General features: G+C 42.2%; 1 protein-coding gene across 2 annotated transcripts in view; it reads left to right on the top strand.

The window, feature by feature from the left end:
* The first annotated feature begins 3938 nt into the window (after positions 1–3938).
* SHROOM4 (shroom family member 4) overlaps positions 3939–25766 on the top strand; it is a 309718-nt gene continuing 287890 nt past the window's right edge. For both annotated transcript variants that reach the window (XR_005055365.2, XM_036996370.2), the window contains exon 1: positions 3939–4882. Coding sequence is in view for 1 of the 2 variants with exons in the window: in XM_036996370.2 (XP_036852265.2) it covers positions 4766–4882 (117 nt within the window). In the remaining variant the exon portion in view is untranslated. The remainder of the gene's footprint in view (positions 4883–25766) is intronic.

Genomic DNA, 25766 nt, shown 5'->3' with positions numbered 1-25766 from the left:
GATTTCAAACAAAACTCTAGTAATCAAAGCAGTTCGATGCTGGCATAAAAGAAAACACACATGCCAATGAACAGAATAGGGAGCCCAGAAACTAAATCCAAAAATATACGGTCAACTAATCTTCGACAAGCACACCAAGCCTACACAATGGGGAAAGGATAATCTTTTCAGTGAATGATTTTGGGAAAACTGCATGTGCATATGCAAGAGGTTGAAACTGAACTCCTATCTTATACCACTCACAAATATGAACTCCAAATGGTTTAAAGACTTAAATGTAAAACCTGAAACTGTAAAACACTTAGATGAAAACATAAGAGAAAACTTCATGACATTCATCTTGGCAATGAGTTCTTGGATATAGCACCAAGAACATAGACAACAAAAGCAAAAATAAACAAGTGGGACTATATCAAACTGAAAAGCTTCTCCACAGCAAAAACAACAGAAACCAAAATGATAGGAGACATATGGAGTAAGAGGAAATATTTGCAAACCATATATCTGATAAAGGGTTAATATCCAAAATTCATAAGGAAATTCTATAACTTATTAGCTAAAAGAAAGTGCAGATAACTCGATTAAAAAATGGGCAAAGGATTTGAATAGATATTTTTAACTTTTCTAAAGAGCACATACAAATGTCTAAGAGGTAAATGAAAATATGCTCAACATCACTGATCATTAGGGAAATGAAATGAATATTAGATCACATCACTTTTAGGATGACCATTATTTAAAAAAAAAATCCATATCAGCAAGTGTTGGCAAGGAAGTTCAGAAATTGGAATCCTTGTGCACTTTTGGTGAGAATGTAATATGCTACAGCCTCTATTGAAAACAGAATGGATTTTTTTCAAAAAATTAAAAATAGAGCTGCCATATGATCCAGCTCATCTGGATGTTTAACCAATATAATTTAAGCCAGTATCTCAAAGAGATATTTACACTCCCATGTTCATTGCATTATTATTCACAATAGCCAAAAGTTGGAAAAAATTTCAATGAGCATTGACTGATGAAGGGATAAAGAAAATGTGGTATATACATACAACAGAATATTACTCATTCTTTAAAAAGAAGGAAATACTATCAATATTATACAACATGGATGAAAACATTATGCTAAGTAAAATAAGCTATTCACAAAAGGACAAATACATGGTTCCACTTACATGAGTCATCTAAAGTAGTTGAATTCATAGAAGCAGAAAGTAGAATGGTGGTTCCCAGGGGATGGACGAGGTGGAAATGGGTGTTGCTGTTCAGTGGGTATAAAGTTTCAGTCATGCAAAATGAAATGTTCTAGAAATCTTGTCTTTTACTAGAGCAAGGATTCTGAAGCTATGGTCTATAAGCCTCAGCCCAAACTGTATATAACATTGTGTGATCACAACTCTAGGGGAGGGTGTGCTTCACCTTCAGTAGAATCTCAGAAGGGTCCTTAATTCAGAAAGGAACTAGAAGCCCTGCTTGCTATGAGGAAAACTGCATTTGTATTTGAGTTTACAAGACATCCATTTAAGAAAGTTAAAAAAATTCAGAAAAGAACTGTATTTCAGTCTTTTTCCTTCCAAAAAAGTAAACCCATCAACAGATTTCCAGTGAAGAAAAGACTCTTGTGAGGATTTTTTTTAATGAGGTAAATGTAAAAACCTGTTTTTAATTTCTCTCTCCCTGCTTCTACTGATTGGCCTTTTGCCCACCTTCTCTTCTGCTCCTTTTTAGATTCTTTGTGATCTTTACTTACTTTTAAGTATTAGCATTATCCAAAAGTTCTGTCTAAATTCCCCCTTTTCTTATCATTCTGATATTCCTGGGTGAGATTATCCACTCCAAATGGTTTCAACTGCAATACAAATGTGTAATATCACCACCCCTCTCTTAATGTGCAGTTTCCTATTTGTACCTGCCTACTGGACTTTCCATCTTATTCCCACACGCAATTTAATGTACTTTAAACGGAATTTATTATCTGTCTGTTTGGCCACATTGTGCATGCACACATGCACACACACAGAAACACATCCCTGGACGACTCGCATTGCTTTGTCTTCACTTGGTTCATCTCCATCATCAAGCCTTTGCACATACACTCTGTTTGGCCACTTGCCAGGAAAGTTCCAGAATTTGCAAACCGCAGAGGAACTTCTGAAATCAAATAGCTCAATCTCTTCAATTTACAGAGAGGGGGAGCAATCTGCTTAGTACCACACAGCAATTAAATGGTAGAACCAGCGTAGAATCCAAGCACCTCAAGTTCTATCCAGTACCCTTTTCACCACATAATCACAGTCCCACTAACTGTGCTTCCAAGAATGAGATCCCTGCTATTAAGTGGTGATTTTATCAGGAAAGAAGCAAGATTGTCTAGCCATCCAATGTTCAAAATGTTTATTTATGTGCTGTTTGTACCAGGGGCTAGGTAATTTATGTCCTTCTACTATAATAATGAAAAGTATAAACTGAAGAGTGTAACATGACATCAGCGTAGAGTAAGTCCTTGGAATGAAAATAGATTGATGATTAAAGGCTAGCTAAGCATTCAAGGATTTTTGCTTTTCCCTTACCAAAGTGTTTTCATCTGAATTATTTAATTTTAGTCTTTGACAGACCTGGAGGTAGGTAGTCAGGGCTTATTAGCTGAAGTTTACGGATGAAGAAAACGAGACTGAAAAGTAATTCAGTGATTTGCCCAAGGTCACCAGTCTAGTTAGTGACAAGGCCAGGGCTCACATGTGTGTCTCCTGCTTCCAAATCTCTTTCCTCTTGTCTAGACACATAATTCTAGTAGACTTTGACTAATGACTACATATCCTGTAAACTGAGCTTAACAGATTTCAATATGCTGAGACTGAAACATGCTGAATTTTAACAAGTGACAATCATGGCGAAAGGAGTCTTATTCCAAAAGGAAAGAAAAATGCTCAGTTTCAGGGTGGGACAGAACAAATGCATGTTATGCCATAGGTTGACACACAATTAAAAGTCAACAAAGCTGCCATTTTCTCAAATTTCTGCTTTGCAGTAGGGGTAATACAAAACAATGGATATAATGGAAATGATCTTTGTGGGCCTAAAAGTCCAAAAGACTGAAGGTGATTTCCCATATGAATCATCCCTAAGGACTTTGAAAAGGGGGGCTATAAACACCCAAACTGCAGTTTTATTAAAGAAAAGTCAGGACAGCATCATATGACACAGAGAGTGGAGAAGGCTGAGAAGAAAGGATTGGGGGAAGTGGGGAAGCCTGGGAAAGAAGTTTCAGTGGCCTGCTGGGGCGTGTGCTAGTGAAGTGTGTTGCACAGGCAGCACCAGGTTAGGAAACAGAAGCACAGAGTGGAAACCTGTCTGCAGAAAGCTGGTGGTTGAAGGAAGATGTCAGAATGTGTTCCTTGGCTTTGAGGGAGAAGCTGCACAAAAGGATGGGAGAAACTGAGCAGGCAAAAGAGACTGTTGAATCACAGCTGAGTTGTCAAAACTTTCCCTGCTAGTATGAGGCTTTTTACAGACTGCCTCTGTGGGGCTCCTGAGACAACACCTCAGAGAGGAAGGTAAGCTGCCTGGGGCAAGACTGAGAAATCAGCATAAGATTTAGTAACAGATTTACTTTTCAAGACTATCCCTGTGTATATTTGTCTGTGTGTTTGGTAAATCTTAAAAGTCCACCTCAGAAACTACAGCCTCAAGCATGAACAGATAGCCTCAAGCATGAACAGATGAGATGAGATGTACTGGACCCTGTTTAAAAGCGGAATTCTTCCAAAAGGCACAACCTTCTTAATTGGCCAGCTTATCAATGGATGCTCTTTCCTGTAGCTTTATTTAGGAGTGGAAACAATACTGCTAGTCTGATGGCAGTTTGCTGATTCCTGGCTTGGTCATCTCAGTGGGGCAAGTGCAAGGCCGTGCCAGGAACTGCAGATGACTGGAACATACACAGGCACAATGCTACCCATAGACGGGGGCGCTGAGCCAGGGTGCGGCTGAGCCAGGGCAGGGGGCATCCTCAAAATGCTTCTTTATTTAAACTATGCTCGGGGGCAGTTTCATAATGACCCCACACACCTAGCGCATACACTCAGAGCTGCCTACACACACAGCCCTACTGTGTTCTCTGGCCTGCTTGCTTTACTTTCCATCCCTCTAGGCAAGGTCCACAAATTAGCAGACTTGTAACCCTCCCAGAACCCGGTTCTTGGGACCTTCAGAAGAAAAAGGCAGTCAGAGAAACATGAAAGCGCTAATCGGGAAGCCAGAGTTTCAGATCACGCGGCCACGAGGGCCATCCACACTGACGACTTTCACCTCTCCTCGCCTCCGTGGGCTGAGGGGCGGGGAACCCGGCAGTAAGGAGGAGGACCAAAGAGGGGGGCCTGCGTGAATGAAACAATGTAACAATTGATGTGAGGCCTCGCCTCACTCCCGCTCCCCGGCGATCCCATAGGCGAGGTCCCAGGGACTGCTCTTCCCCATTGCTTCATTTTCTTGTCCATTACGTGCTATCCCTCCGCCTCTCCTTCTTTCTTTTCTTTTCTTTTTTTCCCCTTCTCCATTCTCCCCCTCTCTCCCCCTTTCTTCAGCTCTGTGTCATTTCCTCCTTGTGCTCGCTCGCTGCCCGAGCGTCTCCAGCCGGGAGAGTAGGCGGAGCGGGGCGGTGCGGGACGGCGTAACGCTGGAGGGCGATGGTGGCGGAGCTGCTGGGGGCGGAGGCAACGTAGTCCCCGCGGAAAAGGAGCCCCGCGGCGCCTGAGCTGAGCGGAGGATGGAGAACGCGCCTGGGTCCTTCCAGTACGTCCTTGTGCAGCTGCAAGGGGGGGCTCCCTGGGGCTTCACCCTTAAGGGGGGTCTGGAACACTGCGAACCGCTCACAGTGTCTAAGGTAAGAACTGAAGGCTCTGTTCCAGCGGTGGACAACTTTGAATGGATAAGCGGGTGCGCAGGCTACCGCGGGACGGGCCCCTCAAACCAACTTTGAAACTTGGCCGGGGCTGGGGGTAAAAGCCCCCCCTGTGGAGAATTAGCTGCACGGAAGGTTTCTGCCACCAGTCCAGGCTCAGACACCCCTGACGGGTAGCGGGAGCTCGGGATGAGAGCCCAGCTGGCTCCCGGCTAGAGCTCTGCGCGCAGACACACTCAGGGAGCTCTGGGGCAGCCTTTGCTCCCCCACGTCGAGGCGGCTGCTCCCCTCATTTTGAACTGGAGGAAGTGGTGACTGTTGGGGCTTTCTTCTGGGAAGTTCCCGCACCCCTGAGGGACAGGCAACGCGGTTTGGCAGTGTTCTCAGCAGCCGTGGCCCCTCCGCCCACCGGCGGACGTCGCGCTGGGGCAGGTTGCAAGACGAGGGTCTGGTGTGGGGACGGAGGTGAGGCATCTGTGGCTTTCGTCAGCCTCACTTCCCACGGCCGGACGCACGCACAGCCTTTCAGCTGGCGGGGTGTTGCAGCTGCCCGCCCGTTCAGGTCGGCCTTCCCCTCCCTCCTGAGTCCTACCCCAGCGCCGGCAAGATTTCCTGCATGTTGAGAAGTGTGGAGGAAACTTTTGTGCCATGGAGCGCAGCTGTGCTGTAGCTGCCGCCGCCGCCGCCGCCGCCGCCGCCGCCAGGGTTTGTTCTAGGAGGCTGTGATCTGCTGGAAGCCAAGTCGCAGCTGAGCACCGAGAGGGGGAGGAGGAGTTCTCCCTAGTGCTCCAAAACCCCCAGGGCGAATCACCCCCACCAGGGGTGAGGGTGGAGGCCGCTAGGCGGTTACTGTATAGAAAGGCTTGGTAAGAGGACTCACCTTGAAGCGCCAGATACTCAGGGGAACGAACTTCACGAACTTTATCCCATTTTAGTTTTAGTTTTTGTTTTTGTTTATCTTAAATGCTCAAAATCTAAAAAGCTGTTCCCCATACAACCTGCTGGAATTCAAGTTGACGTTGTAGTTGTTTGAACTGGAGATGGAAAGATGTGGTTTCTCAACAGGGAACAAATGTCACTTTATTTTTTATTTTTATTTTTTGCTTTTTAACGTGGGTCACGTCTGAGCAGGCGGCGGCAAATGCCTCACTACACCCCCACAGTAACTTGTGCTTGTGTGCCTTGCATGGGGGTGTTGTAATGGGTTACCCAACAGCTCGAGCAGTCTGAGGTATGCTGAGGCAAAAATTCAAGGGTCTGTCAAGGAAACCTGGGATTTTTAGCCTTCCCAACCACCAATACCCAGCCCAGATCTTCATCCAGCACCCCCTTACACCCCATACTAGTCACGTACTTCTAACCAGTCTGATGTCTTTGTCACACAGTGTCACACCCCCTCCTAAGACAATCTCTGTTTACTATTCTCTGGAGGCAGTAATAAGCTTTTTTATTTTTTAAACAAAAACACTCTCAGACAACCCCTTTGGGGAGGGGAATCCTAGCTTTCAGAAATTTCTTCTAATCACACTCCTCCTCTCCCCACTCTTTCCACCAAGGTCAGAACTTGCCACCAGCCATATAATCTGGCAGTTCATCCCTTTCTTTTTCTCCCTATACCACCCATAGAATTTCTAGTCTGTCTAAACAACCTGCCTTGGAGAGGTCATTTTTCACCTCTGTCCAGGGTTGACCCATCCTGAGAGGCAGCCCAGAGAGCGCTTACTGCTGTAGCCCTGGATTTTTTTGTGAGCCAGCACAAGCCTGGCAGGGGGTGTTACTAAGTATGGGGCAGACAGCAATTTGTGGTCTGGCTGGGGGATTATTTGAGGCTAGATGAGGGTTTCCTTGGCCATGCTGTTGAGGAAGTAACTCGTGTTGTTGAGAAGCAGCATGCCTTTTAATGATTCCCTTTCTGCTGAATGTACAGTTGACCCCTATTATATGAAGGCTCATTATTACACACATTTGGATATGCAGGGGTAAAATTATTTCTCCCATCCCTCCCAAATAGCCTGGCTCCTTACAGTAAAAGCCAGTTATATATAAGCTGTTGAGCCCCAACATTCTAAAAAGGGGCCAGTGTCTTTTTAAGTTCAGTGGTTGCCTTTAATTTTTTTTTCTTGACGAGACACTCTGTGGCATAATAGTTCAATAATCCCTTTTTCATTTTTGTACCTCAGTTTTGTTTCCCCTTATGCTTCAGAACAATACAGCTTTCTTGAAAATAGTCTCAGTCTGCCCACACTGGTGGGAATGGGATGGAGGGTAGTAGAAAGAGAATTGTATTGGCATATCAAAAACTTGAGTTCTAATCCTTGCTCTGCCACTCACTAGCTCTGGGATCCTAGGTACATCATTTGCCTTCCATGGGCTTAGGTGTCCCCTTGTATACAGTGATGTTCAAGTGGTTAGTCTTTAAATAAGACTATGACAGTCTAGTAGCAAATCCTTTATGTGGGCTCTGACCCTTTTCTCCTCAGAAGTTATGGACTGAGGAAGATAATGCTTTGCGCCATTTTCAAAGTGTTACTGTTTATAGTGTGTGTCCACATCCCTTTTCTCATTAGCCTCTTACAGACTCCACGTAAGACAGTCAGGGAAGGTGTGGAGAAACTGATGGAAAAATAGGCTGTGATGCATTGAGTGGCTTGCCTGGGTCTCCCATATGGTGAGTCAGTGGTAGGCTCCAAATCTAGAGTTTCTTGATTCTTCTAGTAATACTGCAGTTTGTGAAGGGGCATAGGGCAATACCATTCAGGGATATATCCAGTAGACCTGGCAGCCACCTACTCCAGTGACCCTTTCATGCCAGTCTATGGTTCCATGGTAGGTGAGAACTGGGTTGCAGACACTCCTTGATGGGGTCTGGGCTCAGGGCATAAAAGAGGACTGTTTTGATGACTCCAAATCACTAGTGACAATCTCAGGTCAAGCAGAGAGAGATATAAGGTACAAAAACCATGGTGGGAAATGTTGGAGAACCTCCTTTGATGTCATGGGAAGAAAACAAAAGCAATTTGGGTCTGGAGTGGTGTACACGCCTGAGACAGCTTGGGAGGGGAGGAATATGAGAAAAGGTGATTAGTGGGGAAAGAGTATATGAAGTGTAAAAGTCTGCCTCATATTTATCATGGGAGAACCTCTGGAAGAGGAAATGATCAGGTTGGGGAAATTATCAATTCCTGTTGGCTCTTTTGTTTTCCCTGAACGTGGGGAATTCCGCTGCACAAGTTCAGGAGATTGATATAATCATCTCCTGACAATCAAGTAACAAAGAGGAAATGTTAAAAAAAAACAACTACTATTGATTATCCCAAATGTTAAGGGGTAGTGTGATTTCCTCATACGATGTGATATTCCTGAGAAAACATGACTCACAGGGAAATTGGGTCCATGACCTTGGTGTTATTAATTCCTTTGGTTAGTGTCTTTGACCCAGGGGGCCTGTCTGAAGTGGATATTCTCTTCTCATCAGATTTGTCTGTTTTGCTACCTGTGGGTCCCCTTTTCAGTACAGACAGTCATCCATGAAGTTGAGTCCCTGTGCTAGAAAATATTCTCTTTGGAGATGGGTGACCTTTCTAAGGTTCTGGTACCAGTGATTCTGCATCAAATGGGACTTCTCAGAGGCCTCAGAGAGTCAAATTGTGCCCTCCTGTGGTGTGTTTTGGCAGGGAGAGTGAGGGAGGAGTTGCTGAGCTGCAGGGTAAAGCTCCTATACTCATTTTGAATTCTTGAAAATGTGCCCTGAGGTTGGCTGAGGGTGGAGAAAAAAAAGGGTGGAGACCATTGTGGGGATGCAAGAAAAAAGAGGAGGAAAATTGGGGAGGAAGAGACAGGGCAGAAGACAGGTTCACCCTACATAGTTCCTGTTTTCCTGGTCCACTTTTGGTGGCAGGCCCCTAGGGGCACAGTGAAGGAAGTGGGGCTAGTTACTGCCCTGGAACAAAGTAATGTGGGATAGTGGAGTAGCCTGGAGGACAAAGAAGCCTCACTTCCTCCATTTAATGTGCACTGATGTTGCTAAACCATTGTATGCACTCTAGATTTGTAGAACAGGGGTAGGCATACATGCCCCACCTATATTATCAAAGATGATATGAGAATGAACTGGGCAAACTAACACTGTTTGCAGTCTTTAGCCTAGGAAAATGGCAGCTCTTTAAGGTGTTTTTGGTCCCTCTCCCATCCCTACTGTGACCTTATTTCTAGAAGAAGCACACAAATTTCAAGCACACTTGAAATTTAAAGAGAACGTGAGTGATGTCAGATTGAGGCTGTCCTGTGGTGGGCAGTAAATTTGGCTGCGAATTTGAGTTCTTGTTGGTTGCAGAGGTAATACTATATGAGAAACAATAGTTCCTGTGAAACCTTTCTAGCTGTATTATAGGCTGGGCCCACCCCCAGACCACATTTTGGCATTTACAAAGGGACCTTCATGAGAAGAGCTTCTTGGGAGCTTAGTCCAGCCTGATTACTTAGATGAATCTCTTCCTTATCTCTGTTTCCAGAATCAGCATAGATGCCTGTGGCCTCAGTTCCCCAACTGCTACCCTCTTCCAGAAAGTAGAAAGCATTTGGGGTCATGAGGGAGGAATCCTTCTAAAGAGATACAAAGAAGGTTGAAGGGATGTAGAGCAAGAAGGGCATGTGGTATGTCTGGTAACTGTTGGATGGGCCTTGGGTGCACACTACTTTTGGTCCTGCTGGTGTGTCATAATATACCTGGTCCCTATTGAGATCCACACATGTGCCCCTGAAGTGAAAAAGGCCAAGCCTGTTAGAGGGTTTTCCTTCTCCAAAGCTTTAAAGAAAATAATTTGGCTCCAGCTGGAAGACACTTGAGTGTTGTATCTTAAAAAAAATTAAAATGATTTCCCTCTTTGTTCTCCTCAGTGCCCTCCCAGGAATTTTTTTTAAGAGAAAAGAGAGACTCATACTTGAGACTGGTGCATATGGAGTAATTATCTGGAGGGAACATCATGGTTTTTATAGTTAGGCTTCTTCAGAACCAGGGAGAAAAAAGCTGCTGACCCATCTATGAAAAGTTCATGAGGAAAAGCAGACATTTTGTGGAGAACTGCTCTCACTACCCCGTACCCGGTGCCCCCACCCCCAAAGCAGCAAAGGGCAGACTCAACTCAGGGCTACTCTCCTAATGTTCTCCTTGGAGGAGACCTAGAATCACAGATCCTCAGAGTGAGGAGGGTCTTTTGGAAGTCATCTGGGCTTGATCTTAACCAATCCATGAGCCTCCTGTGCAGTCACCCTGAGCTTATTTTCCTGTGGTCATGGGGGAACTTACTCCCTTCTAAGCTAGTCCGTTTCATTCTTGGAAGGTTTTGACTGTGGACAGGTTTTTCTTCTGTTGAGCTGCAGTCATCCTCTACCTGCCATCCATGGTTCTACCTTCTGGGATCACACACAACAAGAATGCTTTTTCTATCTTAGGACAGACAGCCTGTGGGAGGTGTGAAAACACAGACTATGTCCCCTTGTCTCACTTTTATAGGCTACAGAGCCCTACATCTTTCAGTTGTTCCTTAGGGGATCTGAGATCGAGCCTGTTCACTGGTTTCCTCCTCCCCCTCTGGATGCACTCCAGGCCTTCCCTTGAATTATGGAGCTCACAGCTGAATATAAAAACTGAGGAGAGTCTGGCCAAAGTTGAGTAAAACCGTTCTTTAAAAATAAAAACAGCTCAAGACCACTTTGGCTTTTTCTGGTGACCATGTCTTATGAAGAAACTGTCAAGCAAAGCCTTTTAATGAAAGTACCTGTAATGTTGCTAAGCCATACCTGCCCAAGGCCTGGGCATCCAGGACAGCCACATAATAGATTCGGGAGGAACACATTTCATCTCTCACTACTTAATCGTCCCTACGCTGTCCCCAGCATAGGCCCACCTTGAGAAAAGTGTTCTCAGGGAGATGAGAGAGAAGACACAAGCTCCTGAGTTCAAGGAGCATATATGTTTATACAGAGTTACAGAGAAGAAATTTGTATAATAACAAGAAGGAAGTGGTATTGAATGAATAATGTGAAGGTCAGAACTGCAGAACATTAGATTTATTTTATTTTTTACCAACTGCTGGCTTGGAATTTGTAGGAGTAACCTATCTAAACTGAATTTTCCCTTCCTGGGAGAAAAAGATATCTCCAAGGTTGAAGATGCTGACCATATGCGACATACAAGCAGTCTCCAACTTACAGAGGCCCTATGTGGGAATTCAGATACAGCCTGTCCCCAGACCCCATCAGATATTTGTCTCCCTACATATTGCCACTGGCATTGACTGCAAAAGCTTCTGTTGCTGCTATCCCTGGGTTCTGAAGTCTTCTGTCTGTACCTGGAATACCCACAACACTCACTCCTGTTGGATATTTTGTATCCACAGACTTGTCCCCTGACTTGTCAGACTTGTCATCTGGATTGGTCAAATACCTTTTCTTGCTGCTAAAGCCCTGATCACAGAGTATATTGGAAATGGGGCTTAACTGTCATTATTACTAAAGGAAACATGTCCCACTGACACAATGTTATTGATAGTGGCTAGATTCAGAACAGTTCTGGAGAGGCCTATTGAATCCATAGTGTATGACCAATGAAAATACAGAACTTAACCACCATTCATAATATTTTACCTACAAGAAACTGTATTCAAAGCTCCAAGCTGCTTCTTTACACAAGGTATTAGAAAACAATCCACTCATAATTTAGGGACAACAAGTGCTCTAGATATCTCTGTTACACAGATCTGGGTGGCTTTGGGGTTTCAACTATCTGGGCCCAAAGTGCTTATATCCTTGATGCTGGGACAAGATGTGAGTGTGCATAGTGTATGCGTGGTCAAATTTTTCTCCAAAACTGATTTCCAGGTTTACCTGAGTTATCTTGTTATCAGCAGGTGCCCTTTTATATTGCTTATGTTGCTACCTAGCTTACTTTCACTCAGTTTCAGTGGAGCCAATATTTTGCCTCCTGGTGCTCCCCTGAAATACTCCCTTCAAACAGACTTCAGCCAAGTTGTTAATGAATAAGTTGAGCTGTTGTTTTCCTGGCTAAAGACTGTGTTCTAAGGACTGGGATGGGGTAGAGGCTTGTCTTCTTACACTCCTTGCCCCATCCAGTGTGAATAGGCCAAGTGAAAAGGTTGTCTTAGGCATTAGTTTTGCAAGGGATGATCCGTTCTTCCTCACATCACACTGGCATGTTTACTTGGGCACATCACCATCCTGGCTGGGCACTGAAGTTGCAAAGATCAAGATGACTTGGGTTCTCCAAGTGACTAACCCCACCTTTCCTTCAACTTCACCTCTGTTCCCTCCTCTTCCAATGTGAGTGTGTGACTGTGCCCTGTCACAGAGTGAGCACTGTCCGGTAGCAACAGAGACACATTTTCCATGTATCCTGTCTGCCCTTCTTACATGACCAATCTTTAGGTCCCAACCCCCACCCATCAGCACCAGTTGCTTGAGGCCTACATTTTAGACTGTCTCATTCAAGTGCCATTGCTTCTTTGTTCATTCATTGGCTGCCTTGCCCTCTGTCCAAAACTCAACTTTTTTTCTTCTTTGGTCATGGTGGGCCCATCTAGGTTGCTGTACCAGCTTTGTCCCTCTTGGCTCAGCCATGCTTCCGGTGGGGGGTGGGGCTGAGAGGAGCTCACAGAGTTAAGGTTGATAAAGTTTGAAAACACTCAGCAAATTGATAGCTGGATCAGGGGGAAATTTTCTCACGATGTGTCTCTCTCCATCCTGTTTTGGTGGCGGACGGGGCACTTGTCACATTCCTGATACTCTTTTATCAATTGCTGAGTAATCTTGGCATGTTACTTCACCTCTCTGTACCCTCCTTTTTCTTCTCAGAGTCTCCATGGGGCAAGCTTCTGCTTTATTGAAGGGTTCCTAAGGGCTCCAAGATCCTTGTTTGGTCTAAGCTGTGGAAGTGTGAAGGCTGACTGACAGCAGACATTTCTTACAGTTTTGCTCCACACTACTACTTCCTATCTTTCCAGAAGCGGCTCTTTCCTGGTGTGTTCTCAGGCACATCATGCAGCATGGTCTGTTAACTTTCACTCAAGTCTTTTAATGTTACATCTGCGAGGAATGCAAGAAGTGGGACTAATTTGACAGGATCAAGGGTTAACCCCAGTCATCGACAGACCCTTTGTGGTGTCTTCTGGCCCCCACCCTAATGCCACTCAGCAGATTCCCAGCTGTACAGTTGCCTCTCTTCCTGAGCCTCTGGCAGGATGTTTTGAATGGTTCTCCTATACTGCCTTTCACGGCCCATCAGAAATTGATTTTTCTTTTGAGGGTGGGGTTGGGGGTGAGATGAGGTAGAGCTGAGAGTAAAGCTGGTTCAACTAGTTATTCTGGAAAGGGGTTACAGTCTCATGGCTGCAGCCCCATCTTTGCTTATGAGAAGATGACAAGCTAAAGCCTTGTCTGTGATGAGCAGCCTTACTGTTTTCCATTTCTTTTTGTTTGTGTTTGATGTAAGTAAAAGCTACTGTGAAAACTTCTGCAGGTAGGCAGACTTTGATGACATTTTATCTGACTGGGAGTGTGAGTGTCGACATCTTGGGGCCTCAGGAGTGAGTGAGTATCAGGTCTTGACTCTCATATTCTTTGGAGGACTTGACTGAGAGCTTGGAGTTCTGTGCTACTTTAAATTTGCAATCAGGGAGTATCAAGACAACATGCTGAAAAGTGGACCAGGATACTCTTGTGTAGATGTGCCTCACTGAGTGGAGGCAATGTAGTTTGCTTGGATCTCAGCAATCTCTTGAACCCAAAGGCTGCTTAGGGCCAGACACGGTGGGATAGGAGAGGTAGTGGACCTGTTGGTTATATGGTAAATACTGCTGCTTTTAGGAGTTTTCATATATTCTCAATTAATTTTTACAGTAACTCTTTGAATTAGATATTGATGTCCCATTGTGCTGATGAGGAGACTGAGGCTCAGAAGCAGTAAGCAATTCTAAGTCATACACAGCAGGTGGAAGAGCTGGCAGTCCAATTTATTTCTGACTCCAAATCCCAGGTTCTTTCACAGTACCATATTTACATAGGCGAAGGAAAGAGAAAGAAAAAGAACTGTATAAAAGGTATATGAAGTGGGGGAGTGGGAAAGACATGAGATAGAGAAATAAGAGACAAATGAGAAAGACAAAAGAGCAAGAAATGAGAGAAATGTCATATAGTGCAAAAACTTGGTAATATTACCAATACATGCTTCTCAGGGGTTAGGGTCAAAGGAAGGTTTTGTTTTGTTTTGTTTTAAATCTCTAATCAGGGTAAAGGGTATGAGCTTGGTTTCAGAAGACCTGAAGTTTAGTCTTCACTTTGCCACGCATTACCTGTGTGTCCTTGGGTAAGTCATTTCTCTCACTGTCTCATTTCTTCTTTTTCAAAATGAAGATAATAAAACTTGCACTTCTTTTCTGGTAGGAAGAGAGGTTGATGTTATCCTTTATCTCATAAAAATACTAGGTATGTATGTGATTTAAGAAAAAAAGCATTCTGCAAGTGTCATTTGTTAAACAGAAATTCTCTGAAGAGAACTTTGAATTTAAAAAATGAAATGCACAAGTTACTGAGACTTTGGGAATTGTGTGAAATGGCAGGATACCTTTAATGTGATGTCTGCTGCTGCGGGAAGTTGGAAGGCCAGACATGATTTCTGGCTAATGTCCAAATAGTCAGCAATTTGAAAGGCTGTGCTAACCCTTGTTTGGCTTCTACCTAAGAGCTCTCAATTAAGCCTCCAATTAATCAATCAATTAACCAATGAGTCAACACATATTTGTTCAGCACTTTGTAAAGTGCTTAACCTTAAACTAAAGACTACAAGAGATAGCCACCACAGAAGACCTCTTCCAGGGAAATAACAGTTTTGTTGAAGAGAGGCCCAGGAAACAAAAATGTTTACATGTTGAAACAATGCGATGGGTTCTAAAGCAACATTTATTCCGTGGGAGGAGATTTCATTGTAGGCTGGTCAGGCTGCTTTGTGGAAAAAGGAAGAAGAATTTGAGCTTGGCCTTGAGGGCTGTATAAGATTTTGGTAGGGTGGGGAGCAAAAAGGGCATTCATTCCAGTTAGTGCAAGGACCACTATGTCCAAAAGGCACAGCCAGGAGACTGAGACCAGTTTGTTTACTCCACAGTGAACTGAGTAACAGCATGAGCTTCCCCAGGTCACGGTATGTGTTGTCGGTTCATTTATTCACTTATTTATTGAGTGTTTGTTCTAGGAGCTGAGCTATTCTTCCTATAGCCTATGAAACCGGCACAGAGCTCCATAAATGTCACTTTTTTTTCTAACAGATGCTTTCATTGGGAAGGCTCTACAGATTTAGTTCAGTTTCGGATCTTCTCCTACTGAGGTATCTATGGGACAATCAAAACAGATAGTAACTGCACTAGTTGGGGTGAAGATTTAATAATGTGTAACTGTTGAATCACTGTGCTATATACTTGAAACCAATAAAATATTGTATATCAACTATAGTTCAATTAAAACACTCAAGAAATATAAGTAAAAATAAAAAAAAAACAATTTAAAGAAAAAAAAAGCCCCATAGACAGAAAAAAAAAGAATTTATTTAAGGCCACTAATCAGTTAAAACAACAGATCATTATTTAAGGAACATAATCGTTAGTACAGATAATTTACTAATTTGCTGATTGTTGTGGAAATTAGTTAATTGCTGAACAATCTCCAGCTCCAACAGACATTGGAACAGGCCTGCAATGTTATTTCATGGGCTTTTCTAGTCAAAGCTTTGTCTTGCTATCTCCTGTGATCTGTGGGAAGCCTAGTCACCCAAGGTGTTACTGACTGAATTTCTTTCTTCTAACTTAGTGCTTTCAAGTGATGGGAAAATCCAAAAATCAAACAAACAAAAATAGAAGAAACTGTCAAAATGCCAAATTTCAGACATGAAGGTTGAAATGTTAAATGGTTCAAGACTGTTAAAAAACATCAGTTAACTTCCCAAGATGTTTAAGTATTGTTTTCTCTCTGAAAAGAAAAATGTACAGGCTTGGTAAGGCAAACCTCAAACCACTGGAGTTTCAAGTCTGTATTACATTTTTGATAGTAGCAGTTTTATACTCTCTGCATAGTGTAATATTATTAATCTGCAAATGTCATTGTTAATATTTCTGTAATCGTATTGGTTCTTAAATGTAACTTTTGGAAAAGCATTGTTAAACTTGCAAGTATGATTGAATTGTCTTCAATGGTGTCCTCACCTTACTCCTCTACTGATTTGTATATTAAAATAAGGAAGAAAAAATAATTTACTTCATAAATTCGTCTGCTGTAAATATGGCTGGAAAACATCATTTTACTAAGAGACTTGCAAATTTGGAGTGATTATCTGACTCATACCCTAGCCCTGATGCCCTGTGTACTTACATGGAATTCTCAAGAAAGGTTAACTTTGTATGCAATCCCTCTCCTACCCCCATCCTTAAATTTGCTTTCTAGATCTGTTATTTTTTTTGAGCAGTATCACATGCTTTTCTGCAAGATGAGGAACTGAAATTCAGAATGTTGTACAGATGCTGTGCTTCCAAACTTGGTTTGTTCATTGCCTCCCTACTTCTTTGTAGATAAAACTCACTTCTCACTAAAAGGCTAATGCGCTCATGGGTTCCTTTACCTAACTCTTCTCTCTGACAAGGTGAAATAGCTTGTAACTTATATTTGAAATTGATTTAACTATCTAGCTGCTAGGGGTATTTTTGTAAAAAAGGAGTGCTCCAGCTTTTACAAGAGCCAGTTTGCTAACTTCCCTCTGCTGTGTGAGCTCTGGTCGAGGGTGATATGCTTCCCTTTTGTATGTAAAGGGTTAAATATGTAATTTTCATATTTTCTTGTGCCTTTGGCTGTAGAAGTGTGCAGTGTTCTGAAACCTGCCCAGGTCCTGCACATACTGTACGTGCTTAAAGAAGGTTTTGGCTCTTAGCCCTTTTCAGCTGCATTAGGGTTTGGGTTACATCCCTCTCCCCTTTCAACCACTAATAAAAGCCAAAAAAATTAAGGATTAGGTAGAGTTAATTCCTCCTGCTAAGACCCAGGTGGGACCCTTCCACCTCCCATCCTGGCTTCTAGGTTGGAACCCTAATTTAGGGCTGAGCTTAGTCTAAGCCTATAAGTGACAGTGATCTGGAACAGGCCCCAGAAAAGCACTTGACAATCAGGTTTGGCCCTATGATGCCAGTTCTCTGTGTCCTTCTCCCTGCCTCCCTCCCGCCCTCCCTCCTTTTCCTTCCTGCTCCACTGTTGGGATCTTAGAAGACACCAGTGACCCCAGGGGCCAATCTAGCCAGTGCTGTTACAGAAATGAAAATGATGTATCATAGTTCCTTTCTTCTAAAACTGGGAGATTTGGATGAAGCATCTATTTGTTTTTAAGTCCTTGACCCCCAACTCCAGTACATTAGGACTCTCATTCAGAATAAGAAATGTCATTGATATCTCACCCAACTTGAAAGAGATATATAATAAGATACTCTCAAATAGGTCAGGCAGAAAGAACAGCTTTGAAGGAAGACCTTGCATGAGTTGGGACAGGCTGGAAAAAGCCTTCTCCTGGAACAACCACACTACTGCCCTTGGCCTCCTCAATGTCTTCCCTTCCTTTGATAATCCCCCTAACCTGCATGTAAAATTATTTAATAGTTTCGGCTGCCTGTAAGAGAGAGTCCAAACTACATTAGCCTGGTGTATGGAGCATTCTTCATCTGGCTCTAGTCTTAACTTTCTAGCACTCCTTCCAGGACCCAGATCTTCAGGAAGAATGGTCTCCTCTCTGCCCCTTAACCACACCTGGAAAATTCTAGCCTCTGAATTTCCCATCCTGATGTTCCTTGTGTGGCTCAGCTTCACGCTGCATACTTGGAAGGCCTTCTCCTCTCTTCTCTGCCACTCCCAATCTATCCTAACCTTCAAGCTCTAGCTCTAAGCCTCAGGGACATCATCTCAGTCAGCTCCTCGTGGAAGTAATCTCTCCCTTTTGGGAATGCTGGGGTTCTGCTTTTCCAGTATAAATCTTTGGGTACTTTGGCTGCCTGTGTCTAGCTTGCTGGACCAAAATCTTCTAGAGGACATGGTTTTATTTTTTGTAGCTTTACCATCCTCAGCATAGAGCTCAGAGTAGATGCTCCATCATGCTTTGTTTGAGGAGTCAAGCAAAAATTTTGTCCTCGGTATTTGGTTATATTTTCCTTTCTAGCTCCAATTCCAAATTAGAAAGGATGTGACTTGAGGAACTGGATATACTAGCCAAGTTTTCTAGTCTTTCTGTGACACCTAGTAAGTGGAGTGAGCCTTGAATGACACGTGTGAGCTAGGGACAGAGGGAACACATAGAAGAAAATAGTGGTGTGGGTTGAAGTTGATAGGGATCCTAGATGTAGCCCTGGATGAAAGAGGAGATGGCAGCAGTGGCAGATGGGGGTGGTTGTCCCAGAGTTGCCTGGAGTTGACTTTCTTGCTGCACTTCCTGTATGTTCCCAAGGGTTATATGTGGGATAGGCCTGATGGCTGATGATTACAGCATTTCCCTTGCTGCTGGGAAATGTTGCTGCAGGGTTCTTAAAACAGCAGCCACCCCTCTTGTTGCTATGTGCTCAGGGAAGGTATAGTGTGAGTCTTCTACCTGACTCAAGTGTTTCACTGCTTTAGCTGAAAGGAGATAGCTTTATGTGAACATACTGTGTGTGTGTGCGTGTGTGTGTTTGCATGTGTGCGTGTGCACACACCATTGCTTAAACAAGCTCTAACATGTTCTGTCTGACTAGCCTTGGATGTGAGTCATTGTCTGGTATTTATATCCAGTGCCTTAAATTTTCTCATTATTTGACCATGACATTCCTTTTCTCACTATTTTACTCAAAGCTGAGAATGCTGAAAAGAGCCAAGAAGAACCATCTCTATTCTCCTTCCTAATGGGTTCTAATCTAATAGGCGGCTGTCTCTGTGGAAGTCAATTAGGTTATGTCAGGGCAGTGAAGGTAACAGATTAAAACTCTCACTGTCAGTACTGTGACAGTTTAAAAGACACACTGTGGGGGCTTCTTAGCTTGTCACCACCCAGACTCCTGCTAGAGAGTTTGACTCACTAGAGTAAACTTTAGGAACAGCCATCTAAAGGGACCTCAGGAAGTGTTTATCCTTATCAGGATTACATAGTTAAGTTTGAAAAGAGTACAAGCAATCTGAGAAAGTCTTAGAGGAGGATTTTCCCTTTGCAGATGTTGGTGGGAGAAGCAGAGAGTGTTAGCTTGCTCCTTACTGTTGTTCTCATTATGATCTTTCCAAAGTTGAAAATTTTGTCTTGAAGCATGCTCCCGGAGTATGGGAATGGTAAGCCACACCAGGGTCTCTGTTGTTAACAAAGGGACAGAGCCTCAGAGAGGAAGGACATGAGTACTAGTATGGGCATTTGGAGGCCAGGCAGCCAGTAAATCATTTGAGAATGAATTAAAAGTTCAAAGGGAAGATGGGAATTCTTTAGGTGATCACATAGGTGCTTGAAAAATCAAAGGGATAGCTGACATGATTTTATTTTTTGAGGACTGGTTTGAAGGGGCAAGAGAATGGAATGCACAGTGGGAATTGGCATTGCTGTTTTCATGCACTTGGGCACCTTAACTCAGGGCTGGGGATGATCAAAGTTACCATTAATTAAATGCCAATTATGGTCTGGGAATTGTATATGCCTACTCTCTAATTTTCTCATCACTGCTGCAAATTAAGTGATAGTATTCCTATTTGACAGATGAAAACAAAATGAGGTTCAGAAAGGGCAAACAACGTTCTTGAAGTAACAAAGCCAATAAGTGGTAGAGCTGTGATTTGAACCCAGTTCTGCCTGACCCCAAATCTTATCTCTGTCCTACTATATTTTGGAATTTTGTTTCAAAATCCTCTTTTTGTGCATGTTCTCTTTCTTGACAATATTAAGTATTGCTGTGATCATGTTCTGCATGACAGAACATTGGAGAAAAGTGGATCACACAGATCAGTTATTTCCAAGTTTTCTGATGAAGCCTGTTAAATACATGGACCACCCTGAAAACTACAAGACACTCTTAAGAGAAATTAAAGAGGACACTAGAAAATGGAGACCCATTGCATGCTCTTGACTAGGAAGAATTAATATTGTCAAAATGGACATCCTGCTTAAAGCAATCTACAGATTCAATGCAATGCCTATCAAAATACCAACAACGAACTGGAACAAATAGTGTTAAAATTCATATGGAACCACAAAAGACCCTGAATAGCCAAAGAAAACCTGAGAAGGAAGAATAAAGCAGGGGGCATCTCACTTCCCAACTTCAAGCTTTACTACAAAGCCATAGTAATCAAGACAATTTGGTAATGGCAGAAGAACAGACCCACAGACCAGTGGAACAGAATAGAGAGTCCAGATATTAACCCAAACATATACAGTCAATTAATATATGATAAAGGAGCCATGGACATACAATGGGGAAATGACAGCCTATTCAACAGCTGGTATTGGCAAAACTGGACAGCTACATGTAAGAGAATGAAAATGGATCATTGTCTAACCCCATACACAAAAGTAAATTCAAAATGGATCAAAGACCCGAATGTAAGTCATGAAACCATAAAACTCTTAGAAAAAAACATAGGCAAAAATCTCTTGGACATAAACATGAACAACTTCTTCATGAACATATCTCCCCAGGCAAGGGAAACCAAAGCAAAAATGAACAAGTGGGACTATATCAAGCTGAAAATCTTCTGTACAGCAAAGGACACCACCAATAGAACAAAAAGGCATCCTACAGTATGGGAGAATATATTCATAAATGACAGATCCGATAAAGGGTTGACATCCAAAATATATAAAGAGCTCATACACCTCAACAAACAAAAAGCAAAGAACCCAATTAAAAAATGGGCAGACAAGAATGGACTAATAGTTACCAAAGGGAAAGGGACTGGGGACGATGGGTGGGAAGGGAGGGATAAGGGCGGGGAAAAAGAAAGAAGGCATTACAATTAGCATGTATAGTGCATGGGGGACACGGGGAGGGCTGTGCAACACAGAGAAGACAAGTACAGCATCTTACTATGCAGATGGACAGTGACTGTGAAGGGGTATGTGGGGGGGACTTGGTGAAGGGGGGAACCTAGTAAACATAATGTTCTTTCTGTAATTGTAGATTAATGATACCAAAATTAAAAAAAATGGGCAGAGTTGCTGAACAGACAGATCTCCAAAGACGAAATTTAGATGGCCAAGAGACACATGAAAAGATGCTCCACATCGCTAGTCATCAGAGAAATGCAAATTAAAACCACAATGAGATATCACCTCACACCAGTTAGGATGGCCACCATCCAAAAGACAAACAACAACAAATGTTGGTGAGGTTGTGGAGAATGGGGAACCCTCCTGCACTGCTGGTGGGGAAAGCAGTATGGAGGTTCCTCAAAAAACTCAAAATAGAAATACCATTTGACCCAGGAATTCCACTTCTAGGAATTTACCCTAAGAATGCAGCAGCCCAGTTTGAAAAAGACATATGCACCCCTATGTTTATTGCAGCACTATTTATAATAGCAAAGAAATGGAAGCAACCTAAGTGTCCATCAGTAGATGAATGGATAAAGAAGAGGTGGTACATATACACAATGGAATATTATTCAGTCATAAGAAGAAAGCAAATCCTACCATTTATAACAACATGGATGGAGCTAGAGGGTATTCAGTGAAAGAAGGCAGGCAGAAAAAGACAAGTATCAAATGATTTCACTCATCTCTGGATTATAAGAACAAAGAAAAAACTGAAGGAACAAAACAACAGCAGAAACACAGAACCCAAGAATGGACTAACAGTTACCAAAGGGAAAGGGACTGGGGAGGATGGGTGGGAAGGGAGGGATAAGGGCGGGGAAAGAAAGGGGGCATTACAAATAGCATGTACAATGTGGCGGGGGTCATGGGGAGGGATGTGCAACACAGAGAAGACAAGTAGTGATTCTACAGCATCTTACTACACTGATGGACAGTGACTATAATAGGGTATGTGGGGGGGAGTTGGTGATGGGGGGGAGTCTAGTAAACATAATGTTCCTCAAAAAAAAAAAAACACGTGGACCAGACTCTCAGGATTCAATAATATAGTGTATGAGAGGTACTTGGTAATGCCCCTATTCTAAGATGTAGAAATTTGAGGCTGAGAGGGTTAAGTAATTTTCCAAAATTCTTTGGACCGGTAACTGGTAGAACTGGTATTCAAAATTCAATTTATCAGATTTTAGAGTGCCTTTTCTTCCCAAGGCTCCTATTCCCCTTTATACTGAGACTAGGGATGTTGGGGAGTGATAAGCAAAAAACCTGATTTGACCTTCTTAGGCCCTACAAACCTGCCCTCTTTATTGGCAAATTTTGTTAAGTGAGGAGTGGTGGGCCTGCCTGCCTGCCTCCCTGCCTGCTTGCCTGCCTTCCATCCTTCCTTTTCCTCTTCCTGACACAATTTATTTGTTTAAATTGTTATTTTGGGAATAGGTGATAAATGTTCAGAGAAAAATTAAAATTATATAAATGGGCAAGTGTTTATCCCTAATTTCTCTTCTAGAGGCAACCACTGTTACCAATTCCTTATCTATCTTCCAAAGATAGTGTATGTATTATATATAGATATGTGGTATATGTGCATATGCATGCTCAGTGTCTCTATTTCCTCACAGCCCATATTTTCCTTGATCCAAGCATGCATTGTGGTCTTCCTGAGAACTAAATTTGGTGGCTTTTTTTGCTATAGTTATGCCTCTTCTTCTCTACATGATTATTTTATATTTTAAATCATTTGTTGGATAGGTAACATATTCACATGGCTCAAAACCCAGTACTAAGAAAAGGTAGACAGAAAATAGTGTCTGTTCATCCTTGTCCCTCATCTGCTCAGGTTCACCACCCCTCACTGTGTTTAGATTTGTTTAATGTATCTTTCCAGAGTGTCTCTATATATACACACAAGCAGATGTGAGTATAGATTCCTTATCTTGCCTTTTACACAAACTAAAGCAGTCTTCTCCACCTCAGTTTCTTTACTTACATATACTGGAAATCTTTATCACTATATACATGGCTTTTTCATTTGTTAGAATCCATATTATATTTAATTTTTTAATCAGTCCTTAGTGTTGCTAGTCATTGGCATTGTTTCCAATGTACCATTCTGATATTCTCAAAACCCTGCCACCAGAATGACTCTTGTGACACTGAACTATCTTGTTTCTCTGCCCTCTCTTACTGTTTCTCCATTCTCCATTAGGCATCAGCTCCTCTCTCATCCCCATCCTGAGGACATCCATCAAAGCTCAGAGCCAAGCCCCCCGCTTGCTGTCTTTGCCTCTCTTCCTTTGTCCTCTTTCCCTCAAGAAAGAACACTGACGAGATCTCATGCCCCCCAAATATCTGCTTGCCTTAGCCTTTTCATCAGAGCTCTAAGCTCTTCAACTGCATGACAGACAGTGTCTACTTGAATACTTTTTTTTCTTTTAATCTTAAATCTGTCCACAATGGAACTTGTTACCTTCCCCTTGCCAAACAGGCTTTTCCCTTGGCCTCCTCCCTTCTACTCATTGAAATCTTGGAATCACTACTTAACTCATCCTCTATATGCGATCAATCACCACATGCTGTCAGTCTTTCTTCCTTCAAAATAGTCTCATGTCTACTCCTTTCCTTAAATTACTGCTACTCCCATACTCTTCCAATTCCTTATTACTTTATTTCTGTATTCCTGGCTGGCTTCCCTGCCTCTAGGCTTACCCCTTTTCAATTTACCCTATATGTCACTTAACTCTGTCTGTGTAATGAGGAAGCTGGGCTGCCCCATTGATCTCTGTGATCTTTTCCAGCTCTGACATTGTAGACCAGCAATCTTCCTAAACAGTGTATTCCCATCCATTGCCACTCCCTGTACTGCCCTTTCTCACTTGAATAATTGCCATGACTCCATGCTCCTAGCAGTACCTTGCACAAGTCTTTCTTAGATATTGTTCCTAGTTTCTTTATCCTAAATAAACTCACATTTGAAAAGACTCTTAGAGGCCAGCAAGTTGGTCAACACTCAGGCACTACCTGACTATTATTTATAACAGCCTTCAGTTTGGTTGACCAGGCTGTTCTTGAATCTTTCCATTGATAGTAACAACTCTCTCACAAGCCATCCCTTTGCATTGCCAGATAGCTAGAATAGTTACAAATTTCTTACCACAAACTGACACTAATTGGTCTGCCTTTATGACATTTATTATCCAAACTTCAACTGCCTTAATATTTATTACTTCTCATCTTCCCTCTCCCTTGCCCTTAACATTTTTTTATACTATCTACAAACTGATACAAATTTTGCTTTTTTACATTGTTTGATAGATAGATACTTCACCATTTGATCTACAGGATTGTGAGTGTGTGTGTGTATGTGTGTGTGTGTGTGTGGTGGAGGTGGTTGGATGGTTGGAGGTGGTTCTTTGGGAATAGAAAATTTCCTTTTCTTCTATGCTGAGAGAAACCCCTTGATTTTTCACCCAGATTCATTGGGTGTAATTGACAAGTAAAATTTATATATTTAAGGTGTACAGTGAGGATTTGATATATGATACTTTTTTGGTGAGAACTCTTAATATCTACTCTCAGCAACTTTCAAGAATACAATATAATGTTATTGACTATAGTCATCATGCTGTAATTAGATATTCAGAACTTATTCATGTCATAACTGACTATTTGAACCCTTTGATCAATATCTCCCCATTTCCCCTACCTCCAGCCCCTGTCAACCATTGTTCTACTCTGTTTCTATGCATTCAATTTTTTTTTTTTTTTAGATTCCAGTGTAAGTGAAATCATGTGGTATTTGTCTTTCTCTGCCTGGCTTATTTCACTTAGCATAATATCCTCCTCTAACTCCATCCATGTCATCACAAATGGCAGTATTTCCCTCTTTTCATGGCTGAATAATATTCCTGTGTGTGTGTGTATGTGTGTGTAAACAAATGTAATTACTGGGACAGTTACTTTAAATTTCATCTGCTGATATTCTATATATCTGGTAAGAACTTATTTACTGTATAGAATCATTTGTAAGTTTTATGAGTTAGTTCCTCCTTTATAACTGTTCAACTTCTTCACTTTTTCCTTTGCTATAACAATTATTATCAGATTATAAAAATGATAAAAGTTTATTAATTTTTCAAATAAAACATAAAAGTATAAAGCAGAAAAATTCCTATAATTGCATACATGGAGATAAATACTTCAGTGTAATTCCTTCCCATCTTTGTTATTAAAAATAAATTGTTTTAATGAGAAAAAATATATGTCATATTTTCTTTACCCATTCATCTGTCAGTAGACACTGAGGTTGTTGCCATATCTTTGGTATTCTGAATAGTGCTGCTATGAACATGGGAGTGCAGATATCTCTGTAAGATATGAACATGGGAGTGCAGATATCTCTGTAAGATACTGATTTCACTTCCTTGAGAAAATCCCAGAAGTGGAATTTTTGGATCACATGGTAGTGTAATTTTTACTTTTTTGAAGAACCTCCATACTGATTTCCATAATGACTGTACCAATCTGCGTTCCCACCAACAATGTGCAAGGGGTTTTTTTTCTCCACATCCTCACCAACATTTGTTATCTCTTGTCTTTCTTATAAAGCCATTATAACAGGTGTGAGGTGATATTGCACTGTGTTTTTGATTCACATTTCCCTGATGATTAGATCTTGAGCACCTTTTCATGTACCTGTTGGTCATTTGTATATTCAGGTCCTCTGTCCATTTTTAA

This window comes from Manis javanica, chromosome X (assembly GCF_040802235.1).
Source record: "Manis javanica isolate MJ-LG chromosome X, MJ_LKY, whole genome shotgun sequence".
Lineage (NCBI taxonomy): Eukaryota > Metazoa > Chordata > Mammalia > Pholidota > Manidae > Manis > Manis javanica.
Note: the sequence above shows the minus strand (reverse complement) of the source record. Positions and strands in the feature narration are given on the sequence as shown.